The sequence below is a fragment of the Bombina bombina genome, chromosome 7 (genome assembly GCF_027579735.1).
Source record: "Bombina bombina isolate aBomBom1 chromosome 7, aBomBom1.pri, whole genome shotgun sequence".
NCBI classification, from domain to species: Eukaryota; Metazoa; Chordata; class Amphibia; order Anura; family Bombinatoridae; genus Bombina; species Bombina bombina.
In genome coordinates, this window is record NC_069505.1 from 619867700 (window position 1) to 619883726 (window position 16027).

Consider the following 16027-nt stretch of genomic DNA (forward strand, 5'->3'; position numbering starts at 1 on the left):
GCCGGTGAGAGCTTTAGTGAATCAGACTGTATAAGCTATATGTGTGCAGCTGCTATGTTCTGTCACTGCCGGTGAGAGCTTTAGTGAATCAGACTGTATAAGCTATATGTGTGCAGCTGCTATGTTCTGTCACTGCCGGTGAGAGCTTTAGTGAATCAGACTGTATAAGCTATATGTGTGCAGCTGCTATGTTCTGTCACTGAGGGCCGGTGAGAGCTTTAGTGAATCAGACTGTATAAGCTATATGTGTGCAGCTGCTATGTTCTGTCACTGAGAGGCCGGTGAGAGCTTTAGTGAATCAGACTGTATAAGCTATATGTGTGCAGCTGCTATGTTCTGTCACTGAGAGGCCGGTGAGAGCTTTAGTGAATCAGACTGTATAAGCTATATGTGTGCAGCTGCTATGTTCTGTCACTGAGAGGCCGGTGAGAGCTTTAGTGAATCAGACTGTATAAGCTATATGTGTGCAGCTGCTATGTTCTGTCACTGAGAGGCCGGTGAGAGCTTTAGTGAATCAGACTGTATAAGCTATATGTGTGCAGCTGCTATGTTCTGTCACTGAGAGGCCGGTGAGAGCTTTAGTGAATCAGACTGTATAAGCTATATGTGTGCAGCTGCTATGTTCTGTCACTGAGAGGCCGGTGAGAGCTTTAGTGAATCAGACTGTATAAGCTATATGTGTGCAGCTGCTATGTTCTGTCACTGCCGGTGAGAGCTTTAGTGAATCAGACTGTATAAGCTATATGTGTGCAGCTGCTATGTTCTGTCACTGAGAGGTCGGTGAGAGCTTTAGTGAATCAGACTGTATAAGCTATATGTGTGCAGCTGCTATGTTCTGTCACTGAGAGGCCGGTGAGAGCTTTAGTGAATCAGACTGTATAAGCTATATGTGTGCAGCTGCTATGTTCTGTCACTGAGAGGCCGGTGAGAGCTTTAGTGAATCAGACTGTATAAGCTATATGTGTGCAGCTGCTATGTTCTGTCACTGAGAGGCCGGTGAGAGCTTTAGTGAATCAGACTGTATAAGCTATATGTGTGCAGCTGCTATGTTCTGTCACTGAGAGGCCGGTGAGAGCTTTAGTGAATCAGACTGTATAAGCTATATGTGTGCAGCTGCTATGTTCTGTCACTGAGAGGCCGGTGAGAGCTTTAGTGAATCAGACTGTATAAGCTATATGTGTGCAGCTGCTATGTTCTGTCACTGAGAGGCCGGTGAGAGCTTTAGTGAATCAGACTGTATAAGCTATATGTGTGCAGCTGCTATGTTCTGTCACTGAGAGGCCGGTGAGAGCTTTAGTGAATCAGACTGTATAAGCTATATGTGTGCAGCTGCTATGTTCTGTCACTGAGAGGCCGGTGAGAGCTTTAGTGAATCAGACTGTATAAGCTATATGTGTGCAGCTGCTATGTTCTGTCACTGACGGTGAGAGCTTTAGTGAATCAGACTGTATAAGCTATATGTGTGCAGCTGCTATGTTCTGTCACTGAGAGGCCGGTGAGAGCTTTAGTGAATCAGACTGTATAAGCTATATGTGTGCAGCTGCTATGTTCTGTCACTGCCGGTGAGAGCTTTAGTGAATCAGACTGTATAAGCTATATGTGTGCAGCTGCTATGTTCTGTCACTGAGAGGCCGGTGAGAGCTTTAGTGAATCAGACTGTATAAGCTATATGTGTGCAGCTGCTATGTTCTGTCACTGAGAGGCCGGTGAGAGGCTTTAGTGAATCAGACTGTATAAGCTATATGTGTGCAGCTGCTATGTTCTGTCACTGCCGGTGAGAGCTTTAGTGAATCAGACTGTATAAGCTATATGTGTGCAGCTGCTATGTTCTGTCACTGAGAGGCCGGTGAGAGCTTTAGTGAATCAGACTGTATAAGCTATATGTGTGCAGCTGCTATGTTCTGTCACTGAGAGGCCGGTGAGAGCTTTAGTGAATCAGACTGTATAAGCTATATGTGTGCAGCTGCTATGTTCTGTCACTGAGAGGCCGGTGAGAGCTTTAGTGAATCAGACTGTATAAGCTATATGTGTGCAGCTGCTATGTTCTGTCACTGAGAGGCCGGTGAGAGCTTTAGTGAATCAGACTGTATAAGCTATATGTGTGCAGCTGCTATGTTCTGTCACTGAGCCGGTGAGAGCTTTAGTGAATCAGACTGTATAAGCTATATGTGTGCAGCTGCTATGTTCTGTCACTGAGAGTCCGGTGAGAGCTTTAGTGAATCAGACTGTATAAGCTATATGTGTGCAGCTGCTATGTTCTGTCACTGAGAGGCCGGTGAGAGCTTTAGTGAATCAGACTGTATAAGCTATATGTGTGCAGCTGCTATGTTCTGTCACTGAGAGGCCGGTGAGAGCTTTAGTGAATCAGACTGTATAAGCTATATGTGTGCAGCTGCTATGTTCTGTCACCGGCCGGTGAGAGCTTTAGTGAATCAGACTGTATAAGCTATATGTGTGCAGCTGCTATGTTCTGTCACTGCCGGTGAGAGCTTTAGTGAATCAGACTGTATAAGCTATATGTGTGCAGCTGCTATGTTCTGTCACTGAGAGGCCGGTGAGAGCTTTAGTGAATCAGACTGTATAAGCTATATGTGTGCAGCTGCTATGTTCTGTCACTGAGAGCGGTGAGAGCTTTAGTGAATCAGACTGTATAAGCTATATGTGTGCAGCTGCTATGTTCTGTCACTGCCGGTGAGAGCTTTAGTGAATCAGACTGTATAAGCTATATGTGTGCAGCTGCTATGTTCTGTCACTGCCGGTGAGAGCTTTAGTGAATCAGACTGTATAAGCTATATGTGTGCAGCTGCTATGTTCTGTCACTGAGAGGCCGGTGAGAGCTTTAGTGAATCAGACTGTATAAGCTATATGTGTGCAGCTGCTATGTTCTGTCACTGAGAGGCCGGTGAGAGCTTTAGTGAATCAGACTGTATAAGCTATATGTGTGCAGCTGCTATGTTCTGTCACTGAGAGGCCGGTGAGAGCTTTAGTGAATCAGACTGTATAAGCTATATGTGTGCAGCTGCTATGTTCTGTCACTGAGAGGCCGGTGAGAGCTTTAGTGAATCAGACTGTATAAGCTATATGTGTGCAGCTGCTATGTTCTGTCACTGAGAGGCCGGTGAGAGCTTTAGTGAATCAGACTGTATAAGCTATATGTGTGCAGCTGCTATGTTCTGTCACTGCCGGTGAGAGCTTTAGTGAATCAGACTGTATAAGCTATATGTGTGCAGCTGCTATGTTCTGTCACTGGGCCGGTGAGAGCTTTAGTGAATCAGACTGTATAAGCTATATGTGTGCAGCTGCTATGTTCTGTCACTGAGAGGCCGGTGAGAGCTTTAGTGAATCAGACTGTATAAGCTATATGTGTGCAGCTGCTATGTTCTGTCACTGCCGGTGAGAGCTTTAGTGAATCAGACTGTATAAGCTATATGTGTGCAGCTGCTATGTTCTGTCACTGAGAGGCCGGTGAGAGCTTTAGTGAATCAGACTGTATAAGCTATATGTGTGCAGCTGCTATGTTCTGTCACTGCCGGTGAGAGCTTTAGTGAATCAGACTGTATAAGCTATATGTGTGCAGCTGCTATGTTCTGTCACTGAGAGGCCGGTGAGGAGCTTTAGTGAATCAGACTGTATAAGCTATATGTGTGCAGCTGCTATGTTCTGTCACTGAGAGGCCGGTGAGAGCTTTAGTGAATCAGACTGTATAAGCTATATGTGTGCAGCTGCTATGTTCTGTCACTGAGAGGCCGGTGAGAGCTTTAGTGAATCAGACTGTATAAGCTATATGTGTGCAGCTGCTATGTTCTGTCACTGCCGGTGAGAGCTTTAGTGAATCAGACTGTATAAGCTATATGTGTGCAGCTGCTATGTTCTGTCACTGAGAGGCCGGTGAGAGCTTTAGTGAATCAGACTGTATAAGCTATATGTGTGCAGCTGCTATGTTCTGTCACTGAGAGGCCGGTGAGAGCTTTAGTGAATCAGACTGTATAAGCTATATGTGTGCAGCTGCTATGTTCTGTCACTGAGAGGCCGGTGAGAGCTTTAGTGAATCAGACTGTATAAGCTATATGTGTGCAGCTGCTATGTTCTGTCACTGCCGGTGAGAGCTTTAGTGAATCAGATTGTATAAGCTATATGTGTGCAGCTGCTATGTTCTGTCACTGAGAGGCCGGTGAGAGCTTTAGTGAATCAGACTGTATAAGCTATATGTGTGCAGCTGCTATGTTCTGTCACTGAGAGGCCGGTGAGAGCTTTAGTGAATCAGACTGTATAAGCTATATGTGTGCAGCTGCTATGTTCTGTCACTGCCGGTGAGAGCTTTAGTGAATCAGACTGTATAAGCTATATGTGTGCAGCTGCTATGTTCTGTCACTGCCGGTGAGAGCTTTAGTGAATCAGACTGTATAAGCTATATGTGTGCAGCTGCTATGTTCTGTCACTGAGAGGCCGGTGAGAGCTTTAGTGAATCAGACTGTATAAGCTATATGTGTGCAGCTGCTATGTTCTGTCACTGAGAGTCCGGTGAGAGCTTTAGTGAATCAGACTGTATAAGCTATATGTGTGTAGCTGCTATGTTCTGTCACTGCCGGTGAGAGCTTTAGTGAATCAGACTGTATAAGCTATATGTGTGCAGCTGCTATGTTCTGTCACTGAGAGGCCGGTGAGAGCTTTAGTGAATCAGACTGTATAAGCTATATGTGTGCAGCTGCTATGTTCTGTCACTGCCGGTGAGAGCTTTAGTGAATCAGACTGTATAAGCTATATGTGTGCAGCTGCTATGTTCTGTCACTGCCGGTGAGAGCTTTAGTGAATCAGACTGTATAAGCTATATGTGTGCAGCTGCTATGTTCTGTCACTGCCGGTGAGAGCTTTAGTGAATCAGACTGTATAAGCTATATGTGTGCAGCTGCTATGTTCTGTCACTGAGAGGCTGGTGAGAGCTTTAGTGAATCAGACTGTATAAGCTATATGTGTGCAGCTGCTATGTTCTGTCACTGCCGGTGAGAGCTTTAGTGAATCAGACTGTATAAGCTATATGTGTGCAGCTGCTATGTTCTGTCACTGAGAGGCCGGTGAGAGCTTTAGTGAATCAGACTGTATAAGCTATATGTGTGCAGCTGCTATGTTCTGTCACTGAGAGGCCGGTGAGAGCTTTAGTGAATCAGACTGTATAAGCTATATGTGTGCAGCTGCTATGTTCTGTCACTGAGAGGCCGGTGAGAGCTTTAGTGAATCAGACTGTATAAGCTATATGTGTGCAGCTGCTATATTCTGTCACTGAGAGGCCGGTGAGAGCTTTAGTGAATCAGACTGTATAAGCTATATGTGTGCAGCTGCTATGTTCTGTCACTGAGAGGCCGGTGAGAGGTTTAGTGAATCAGACTGTATAAGCTATATGTGTGCAGCTGCTATGTTCTGTCACTGAGAGGTCGGTGAGAGCTTTAGTGAATCAGACTGTATAAGCTATATGTGTGCAGCTGCTATGTTCTGTCACTGAGAGGCCGGTGAGAGCTTTAGTGAATCAGACTGTATAAGCTATATGTGTGCAGCTGCTATGTTCTGTCACTGAGAGGCCGGTGAGAGCTTTAGTGAATCAGACTGTATAAGCTATATGTGTGCAGCTGCTATGTTCTGTCACTGAGAGGCCGGTGAGAGCTTTAGTGAATCAGACTGTATAAGCTATATGTGTGCAGCTGCTATGTTCTGTCACTGAGAGGCCGGTGAGAGCTTTAGTGAATCAGACTGTATAAGCTATATGTGTGCAGCTGCTATGTTCTGTCACTGAGAGGCCGGTGAGAGCTTTAGTGAATCAGACTGTATAAGCTATATGTGTGCAGCTGCTATGTTCTGTCACTGCCGGTGAGAGCTTTAGTGAATCAGACTGTATTAGCTATATGTGTGCAGCTGCTATGTTCTGTCACTGAGAGGCCGGTGAGAGCTTTAGTGAATCAGACTGTATAAGCTATATGTGTGCAGCTGCTATGTTCTGTCACTGCCGGTGAGAGCTTTAGTGAATCAGACTGTATTAGCTATATGTGTGCAGCTGCTATGTTCTGTCACTGAGAGGCCGGTGAGAGCTTTAGTGAATCAGACTGTATAAGCTATGTGTGTGCAGCTGCTATGTTCTGTCACTGCCGGTGAGAGCTTTAGTGAATCAGACTGTATAAGCTATATGTGTGCAGCTGCTATGTTCTGTCACTGCCGGTGAGAGCTTTAGTGAATCAGACTGTATAAGCTATATGTGTGCAGCTGCTATGTTCTGTCACTGCCGGTGAGAGCTTTAGTGAATCAGACTGTATAAGCTATATGTGTGTAGCTGCTATGTTCTGTCACTGAGAGGCCGGTGAGAGCTTTAGTGAATCAGACTGTATAAGCTATATGTGTGCAGCTGCTATGTTCTGTCACTGAGAGGCCGGTGAGAGCTTTAGTGAATCAGACTGTATAAGCTATATGTGTGCAGCTGCTATGTTCTGTCACTGCCGGTGAGAGCTTTAGTGAATCAGACTGTATAAGCTATATGTGTGTAGCTGCTATGTTCTGTCACTGAGAGGCCGGTGAGAGCTTTAGTGAATCAGACTGTATAAGCTATATGTGTGCAGCTGCTATATTCTGTCACTGCCGGTGAGAGCTTTAGTGAATCAGACTGTATAAGCTATATGTGTGCAGCTGCTATGTTCTGTCACTGCCGGTGAGAGCTTTAGTGAATCAGATTGTATAAGCTATATGTGTGCAGCTGCTATGTTCTGTCACTGAGAGGCCGGTGAGAGCTTTAGTGAATCAGACTGTATAAGCTATATGTGTGCAGCTGCTATGTTCTGTCACTGCCGGTGAGAGCTTTAGTGAATCAGACTGTATAAGCTATATGTGTGCAGCTGCTATGTTCTGTCACTGAGAGGCCAGTGAGAGCTTTAGTGAATCACACTGTATAAGCTATATGTGTGCAGCTGCTATGTTCTGTCACTGAGAGGTCGGTGAGAGCTTTAGTGAATCAGACTGTATAAGCTATATGTGTGCAGCTGCTATGTTCTGTCACTGCCGGTGAGAGCTTTAGTGAATCAGACTGTATAAGCTATATGTGTGCAGCTGCTATGTTCTGTCACTGCCGGTGAGAGCTTTAGTGAATCAGACTGTATAAGCTATATGTGTGCAGCTGCTATGTTCTGTCACTGAGAGGCCGGTGAGAGCTTTAGTGAATCAGACTGTATAAGCTATATGTGTGCAGCTGCTATGTTCTGTCACTGCCGGTGAGAGCTTTAGTGAATCAGACTGTATAAGCTATATGTGTGCAGCTGCTATGTTCTGTCACTGAGAGGCCGGTGAGAGCTTTAGTGAATCAGACTGTATAAGCTATATGTTTGCAGCTGCTATATTCTGTCACTGAGAGGCCGGTGAGAGCTTTAGTGAATCAGACTGTATAAGCTATATGTGTGCAGCTGCTATGTTCTGTCACTGAGAGGCCGGTGAGAGCTTTAGTGAATCACACTGTATAAGCTATATGTGTGCAGCTGCTATGTTCTGTCACTGAGAGGCCGGTGAGAGCTTTAGTGAATCAGACTGTATAAGCTATATGTGTGCAGCTGCTATATTCTGTCACTGCCGGTGAGAGCTTTAGTGAATCAGACTGTATAAGCTATATGTGTGCAGCTGCTATGTTCTGTCACTGCCGGTGAGAGCTTTAGTGAATCAGACTGTATAAGCTATATGTGTGCAGCTGCTATGTTCTGTCACTGAGAGGCCGGTGAGAGCTTTAGTGAATCACACTGTATAAGCTATATGTGTGCAGCTGCTATGTTCTGTTACTGAGAGGCCGGTGAGAGCTTTAGTGAATCAGACTGTATAAGCTATATGTGTGCAGCTGCTATGTTCTGTCACTGCCGGTGAGAGCTTTAGTGAATCAGATTGTATAAGCTATATGTGTGCAGCTGCTATGTTCTGTCACTGTGTATCTTCACTAATATTATCCTGGTCTCACAGAATCGGTCGTGTGTTTCAGGTCTCTATAAAGTTCTCTATGGAGGAGTGGGACTATATAGAGGGGCACAAGGACATTTACAAAGCTGCAGTAATAGAAAATGACCGGACGGCCAGGACCGTGGGAAGCCCGGCTCACAGGCGCTCAGGTAGCCATTTTGTTTTTCATTGGGAAGATTACAATATTCCACCCTTCACGTCAGTAGAAAAAGAGTCATCACCAGAAATTTGAAATGGAATAAACGTAATTTCTTTCATGTAATTAGCAAGAGTCCATGAGCTAGTGACGTATGGGATATACATTCCTACCAGGAGGGGCAAAGTTTCCCAAACCTTAAAATGCCTATAAATACACCCCTCACCACACCCACAATTCAGTTTTACAAACTTTGCCTCCGATGGAGGTGGTGAAGTAAGTTTGTGCTAGATTCTACGTTGATATGCGCTCCGCAGCAAGTTGGAGCCCGGTTTTCCTCTCAGCGTGCAGTGAATGTCAGAGGGATGTGAGGAGAGTATTGCCTATTTGAATGCAGTGATCTCCTTCTACGGGGTCTATTTCATAGGTTCTCTGTTATCGGTCGTAGAGATTCATCTCTTACCTCCCTTTTCAGATCGACGATATACTCTTATATATACCATTACCTCTGCTGATTCTCGTTTCAGTACTGGTTTGGCTTTCTACAAACATGTAGATGAGTGTCCTGGGGTAAGTAAATCTTATTTTCTGTGACACTCTAAGCTATGGTTGGGCACTTTTTTATAAAGTTCTAAATATATGTATTCAAACATTTATTTGCCTTGACTCAGAATGTTCAACATTCCTTATTTTCAGACAGTCAGTTTCATATTTGGGATAAATGCATTTGTTTCAATCATTTTTTCTTACCTTAAAAAATTTGACTTTTTCCCTGTGGCTTCATTTTATTGCGCAGACTTTTTTGGCGCAAATTTTTTTTTTCTGTTTCCGGCGTCATACGTTTTTTTGCGTCAAAAATGTCGGCGTTCCGGATGTGGCGTCATTTTTGGCGCCAAAAGCATTTAGGCGCCAAATAATGTGGGCGTCTTTTTTGGCGCTAAAAAATATGGGCGTCATTTTTGTCTCCACATTATTTAAGTCTCATTATTTATTGCTTCTGGTTGCTAGAAGCTTGTTCACTGGCATTTTTTTCCCATTCCTGAAACTGTCATTTAAGGAATTTGATCAATTTTGCTTTATATGTTGTTTTTTTCTTTTACATATTGCAAGATGTTCCACGTTGCAACTGAGTCAGAAGATACTTCAGGAAAATCACTGCCCAGTGCTGGAGCTACCAAGCTAAGTGTATCTGCTATAAACTTTTGGTATCTGTTTCTCCAGCTGTTGTTTGTATTGCATGTCATGTCAAACTTATTAATGCAGATAAAATTTCCTTTAGTACTGTTACATTACCTGTTGCTGTTCCGTCAACATCTAATTTTCAGAGTGTTCCTGATAACATAAGAGATTTTATTTTTTAAATCCATTAAGAAGGCTATGTCTGTTATTTCTCCTTCTAGTATACATAAAAGTCTTTTAAAACTTCTCTTTTTTCAGATGAATTTTTAAATGAACATCATCATTCTGATACTGATAATGGTTCTTCTGGTTCAGAGGTTTCTGTCTCAGAGGTTGATGCTGATAAATCTTTGTATTTGTTCAAGATGGAATTTATTCGTTCTTTACTTTAAGAAGTATTATTTGCATTAGAAATAGAGGATTCTGGTCCTCTTGATACTAAATGTAAACGTTTAAATAAGGTTTTTAAATCTCCTGTAGTTATTCCAGAAGTGTTTTATCTCCCTGATGCTATTTCTGAAGTAATTTCCAGGGAATGGAATAATTTGGGTAATTTATTTACTCCTTCTAGACGTTTAAGCAATTATATCCTGTGCCATCTGACAGATTAGAGTTTTTTTGGGACAAAAATCCCTAAGGTTATGGGGCTGTCTCTACTCCTGCTAATGTACTACTATTCCTACGGCAGATAGTACTTCATTTAAGGATCCTTTAGATAGGAAAATTGAATCCTTTCTAAGAAAAGCTTACTTATGTTCAGGTAATCTTCTTAGACCTGCTATATTTTTAGCGGATGTTGCTGCAGCTTCAACTTTTTGGTTAGAAGCTTTAGCGCAACAAGTAACAGATCATAATTTTATAGCATTATTATTATTCTATAACATGCTAATAATTTTATTGGTGATACCATCTTTTGATATCATTAGAGTTGATGTCAGGTATATGTCTCTAGCTATTTTAGCTAGAAAAGCTTTATGGATTAAACTTGGAATGCTGATATGTCTTCTAAGTCAAACTTTGCTTTCCCTTTCTTTCCAGGGTAAATAATCATTTTCGTTCCTTTCCTCACAACAAGGAACAAAAGCCTGATCCTTCATCCTCAGGAGCGGTATCAGTTTGGAAACTGTTTCCAGTTTGGAATATATCCAAGCCTTATAGAAACCTATAGCCAGCTCCTAAGTACCTATGAAGGTGCGGCCCTTATTCCAGCTCAGCTGGTATGGGGCAGATTACGTTTTCTTCAAAGAAATTTGGATCAATTCCGTTCTCAATCTCTGGTTTCAGAACATTGTTTCAGAAAGGTACAGAATTGGCTTCAAGTTAAGGCCTCCTGCTAAGAGATTTTTTTCTTTCCCGTGTCCCAGTTAACACAGCAAAGGCTCAGCATTTCTGAAATGTGTTTCAGATCTAGAGTTGGCTGGAGTATTTATGCCAGTTCCAGTTCTGGAACAGGGGCTGGGGTTTTATTTTATCTCTTCATTGTACCAAAGAAGGTCAATTCCTTCAGACCAGTTCCGGATCTATCATTATTGAATCGTTATGTTAGGATACCAACATTCAAGATGGTTACTGTAGGACTATCCTGCCTTTTGTTTAGCAAGGGCATTATATGTCTACAATAGATTTACAGGATGTGTATCTGCATATTCCGATTCATCCAGATCACTTTTAGTGTCTGAGATTCTCTTTTTAGACAAGCATTACCAGTTTTGTGGCTCTACCGTTTGGCCTAGCCTCAGTTCCAAGAATTTTTTTCAAAGGTTCTCGGTGCCCTTCTTTCTGTAATCAGAGAACAGGGTTTTGGTATTTCCTTATTTGGACGATATCTTGGTACTTGCTCAGTCTTCTCATTTTCGAAGAATCTCATACGAATCGACTTGTGTTGTTTCTTCAAGTTCATGGTTGGAGGATCAATTTACCAATCAGTTCATTGATTCCTCAGACAAGGGTAACCTTTTTAGGTTTCTAGATAGATTCAGTGTCTATGACTCTGTCCTTGTCAGACAAGAGAAGTTTAACATTGATATCAGCTTGTCAAAACCTTCAGTCACAATCATTCCCTTTGGTAGCCTTATGCATGGAAATGTTGGGTCTTAGGACTGCCGCATCAGATGCGATCTCCTTTGCTCGTTTTCACATGCGACCTCTTCAGCTCTGTATGCTGAACCAATGGTGCAGGGATTACTCAAAGATATCTCAATTAATATCTTTAAACCGATTTTACGACACTCTCTGACATGGTGGACAGATCACCATCGTTTAGTTCAGGGGGCTTCTTTGTTCTTCCGACCTGGACTATAATCTCAACAGATGCAAGTCTTACAGGTTGGGGAGCTGTGTGGGGGTATCTGACGGCACAAGGGGTTTGGGAATCTCAGGAGGTGAGATTTCCGATCAATATTTTGGAACTCCGTGCAATTTTCAGAGCTCTTCAGTCTTGGCCTCTTCTGAAGAGAGTTGTTCATTTGTTTTCAGATAGACAATGTCACAACTGTGGCATACATCAATCATCAAGGAGGGACTCACAGTCCTCTGGCTATGAAAGAAGTATCTCGAATTTTGGTTTGGGCGGAATCCAGCTCCTGTCTAATCTCTGCGGTTCATATCCCAGGTATGGACAATTGGAAAGCGGATTATCTCAGTCGCCAAACGTTGCATCCGGGTGAATGGTCTCTTCACCCGGAGGTATTTCTTCAGATTGTTCAAATGTGGGAACTTCCAGAAATAGATCTGATGGCTTCTCATCTAAACAAGAAACTTCCCAGGTATCTGTCCAGATCCCGGGATCCTCAGGCGGAGGCAGTGGATGCATTATCACTTCCTTGGAAGTATCATCCTGCCTATATCTTTCCGCCTCTAGTTCTTCTTCCAAGAGTAATCTCCAAGATTCTGAAGGAATGCTCGTTTGTTCTGCTGGTAGCTCCGGCATGGCCTCACAGGTTTTGGTATGCGGATCTTGTCCGGATGGCCTCTTGCCAACCGTGGACTCTTCCGTTAAGACCAGACCTTCTGTCTCAAGGTCCTTTTTTCCATCAGGATCTGAAATCCTTAAATTTAAAGGTATGGAGATTGAACGCTTGATTCTTGGTCAAAGAGGTTTCTCTGACTCTGTGATTATTACTATGTTACAGGCTTGTAAATCTGTATCCAGATAGATATATTATAGAGTCTGGAAGACTTATATTTCTTGGTGTCTTTCTCATCATTTTTCTTGGCATTCTTTTAGAATACCGAGAATATTACAGTTTCTTCATGATGGTTTAGATAAGGGTTTGTCCGCAAGTTCCTTGAAAGGACAAATCTCTGCTCTTTCTGTTCTTTTTCACAGAGAGATTGCTATTCTTCCTGATATTCATTGTTTTGTACAAGCTTTGGTTCGTATAAAGCCTGTCATTAAGTCAATTTCTCCTCCTTGGAGTTTGAATTTGGTTCTGGGGGCTCTTCAAGCTCCTCCATTTGAACCTATGCATTCATTGGACATTAAATTACTTTCTTGGAAAGTTTTGTTCCTTTTGGCCATCTCTTCTGCCAGAAGAGTTTCTGAATTATCTGCTCTTTCTTGTGAGTCTCCTTTTCTGATTTTTCATCAGGATAAGGCGGTGTTGCGAACTTCTTTTGAATTTTTACCAAATTCTACCATTTTGATGTATTTTCTTCTTCTGAAGCAGTTTTTGGTAGAAAAGTACTTCAGGCAGCGGTTTCAGTTTGAATCTTCTGCTTATGTTTTTCATTAAACTTTATTTTGGGTGTGGATTATTTTCAGCAGGAATTGGCTGTCTTTATTTTATCCCTCCCTCTCTAGTGACTCTTGTGTGGAAAGATCCACATCTTGGGTAGTCATTATCCCATACGTCACTAGCTCATGGACTCTTGCTAATTACATGAAAGAAAACATAATTTATGTAAGAACTTACCTGATAAATTCATTTCTTTCATATTAGCAAGAGTCCATGAGGCCCGCCCTTTTTTGTGGTGGTTATGATTTTTTTGTATAAAGCACAATTATTCCAATTCCTTATTTTATATGCTTTCGCACTTTTTTCTTATCACCCCACTTCTTGGCTATTCGTTAAACTGAATTGTGGGTGTGGTGAGGGGTGTATTTATAGGCATTTTAAGGTTTGGGAAACTTTGCCCCTCCTGGTAGGAATGTATATCCCATACGTCACTAGCTCATGGACTCTTGCTAATATGAAAGAAATGAATTTATCAGGTAAGTTCTTACATAAATTATGTTTTTAGGCGGAAAAGAATTCTTTGTGGTCACAAGTCTGGGGCGTAGTTGGACAGCGGCCGCCTTGGTTTGTGTTTAGGCAGAACTTCGGGGGATAGCAGATTTTGGTTAAGGGTTGGTGGCATGCGGATTTGTCATAAGGACCACCTGATTTAGATTATTTGTATTATGCCCCCCTGCTCTATATCTGACTGACAGAAGGGGGTTAATATTTTATATAGCAGCAATTAAAAGGCCATAATAGTAAAAAAAATGACATAGTTAACCCATTAGAGCATGTAATTACATTACAAAGGGGGTTTATACATGTGCAGTATGTCGGCAATTAAAGAGACAGTCTAGACAAAATTACACTGTCATGATTCAGATAGGGCATGTCATTTTAAACAACTTTCCAATTTACTTTAATCAAATCTGGTTTGTTCTTTTGGTATTTTTTGTTGAAAGGTAATATGCTAATGTATAAGCCCTTGAAGGCCGTCTTTTATCTCAGTGCATTTTTACAGTTTTTCACAGCTAGACGCACTTGTTCATGTTTGATAACATTGTCCTCATGCACGTGATGTTATTTATGAGTCAGCACTGATTGGCTAAAATAAGTCTGTGAAAAGAACTGAGATAAGTGGCCAGTCTGTAGAGGTTTAGATACAAGGTAATCACAGTGTCAGTATATTTATAAAAATCTTAGCAGTATTCTCCAAACAATGTGTGAGTATATGGCAGGGAATATATTTAACAATCTTTCTTTAGACTGAACCCACAATCAATATACTTCTACTAAGACAACAAAATTAATATAAATATCTGAATTCTTTATTATTAGTAAATAACTATGAGCATGTTGATACATAAATATTTGTAATAATTAGAATATGAGTCAATATTATATGCGTTAAAACAAAAACGATTTAAAATATGCTATGCAAAGCTCATGCAAATGTATCTTTAAAACCAATCTTTCATTCAGAGCTGCATTTAAAATATTACAATGAGACCTAAAATAGCAGCTACAAACATTCAGCAATATGATTTACAGTGCTAATTTAAACCATAGGACAATCTATACTTCTATTAAAACATCAGAAATTGTATATATTATTTATACAAAAACCCAATTCTGAGTTATCACTCTATAGTTATATAGATAACACAATTTAGCATTAAGGATATGTATTTAACAATATACAGACTGAATATAAACTACAATATGAAACTGCTCCATTTAAGTCTTTCCACTATACTTTAAACTGCAGCTATTATGCATATATCTGTGTTAAAATATTAATTGCAACCCTCTTTCTTTTTATATATATATATACGTTACCGAAATGACCAAAAATGATAGTTTAGTTACCAAGGATTCCTGGTTTCATCTCAGAAAATAGATAAGTAAATTTTTGCAATCACTGAGAAAAGGGTAGACCAGCTTGCTCAGAATGAATGTATTTTGAATGCCCAGCAGTAGATCATTCAAGTCAGCAAAATCTCTCCCTCCTTGTTCTCCCTCCTGCATTTACCTAAATAAGTTTTTCACTCATTTATGAAACCATGGGAGTGGCCCTACGAGATCTGACCATCCCATTGGTTAGGTGGGATGTCTATTTGGATTGGCCCTTGGTCACCACGGAAACACATTTTTTTTTTGAACAGCTAAATCCTTTAACTGCTATACCGGTATTGGCCCTTAGGTGGCAGCAGACATACAACATAGCAATGCATTTAAACACATCTCTGAACATTTAAAATTTTTCTTTAAAATGTGTAATAACTGCCATAATTCCCTCATATTAATAAGTTCACAATATCAATCACAGATGGGTAGGATCACATTACCTCTCTGGTCATTTTGATATGAAACATGTGTCTATCATTATTTATATTAAATATTTTTTTTTGCTAACTATTAGCTTAAAATGCATTACAATTTTATCAGTATTCTGGCATTTCTATACAAATAACAGTCTATTTTATATTCAGTACTGCATTGTGTTCTAACATGAATATATCATATTTTATGTTTCTAATAAGTCCTGGATGTATGAACCTTCTTCATGCAGATCTGAAATAAAAGCAAGTGTTATTAATATTTTTTAGGTCCACAAATATCTATTTATATTCTTTAAAAACACAGAGGCTAAGGTATTCATGCTTTCAAAATATGCATGTATATATACAATACACACATACATACACATCCACTTTTGTGCAGTATCTTGTATTTATTTTCCTAGTATATTTTATATGAAATCTAAATACAGTTGTTGGAAACATGTAAGTCATGTGCTTTCATTGTGTGTTATCCTCCCCCAGACGCAACATTTACATTTTGTATATTTCAGTGTTAGCAGCCACACAGTATGAGTCATTCAACAAACCTGTGCTAATTATCAGCTCCTTTGTTGGCAGGAAGTCCATATATGAGTAGGTATCCTGATCTATACATCAAAATGCTGTCTTTTACACAGCAGGAGGTGGGCTTCAAAGGCTATGCTAACTCTTAATTATGG

At 41.1% G+C, this 16027-nt stretch overlaps 1 protein-coding gene across 1 annotated transcript in view; it reads left to right on the forward strand.

The window, feature by feature from the left end:
• The first annotated feature begins 7629 nt into the window (after positions 1–7629).
• The window catches only part of LOC128635622 (zinc finger protein 432), a 56752-nt gene continuing 48354 nt past the window's right edge, over positions 7630–16027 (forward strand). The window contains exon 1 of the mRNA XM_053688690.1: positions 7630–8120. Coding sequence (XP_053544665.1) covers positions 7913–8120 — 208 coding nt within the window. The 5' untranslated portion in view covers positions 7630–7912. The remainder of the gene's footprint in view (positions 8121–16027) is intronic.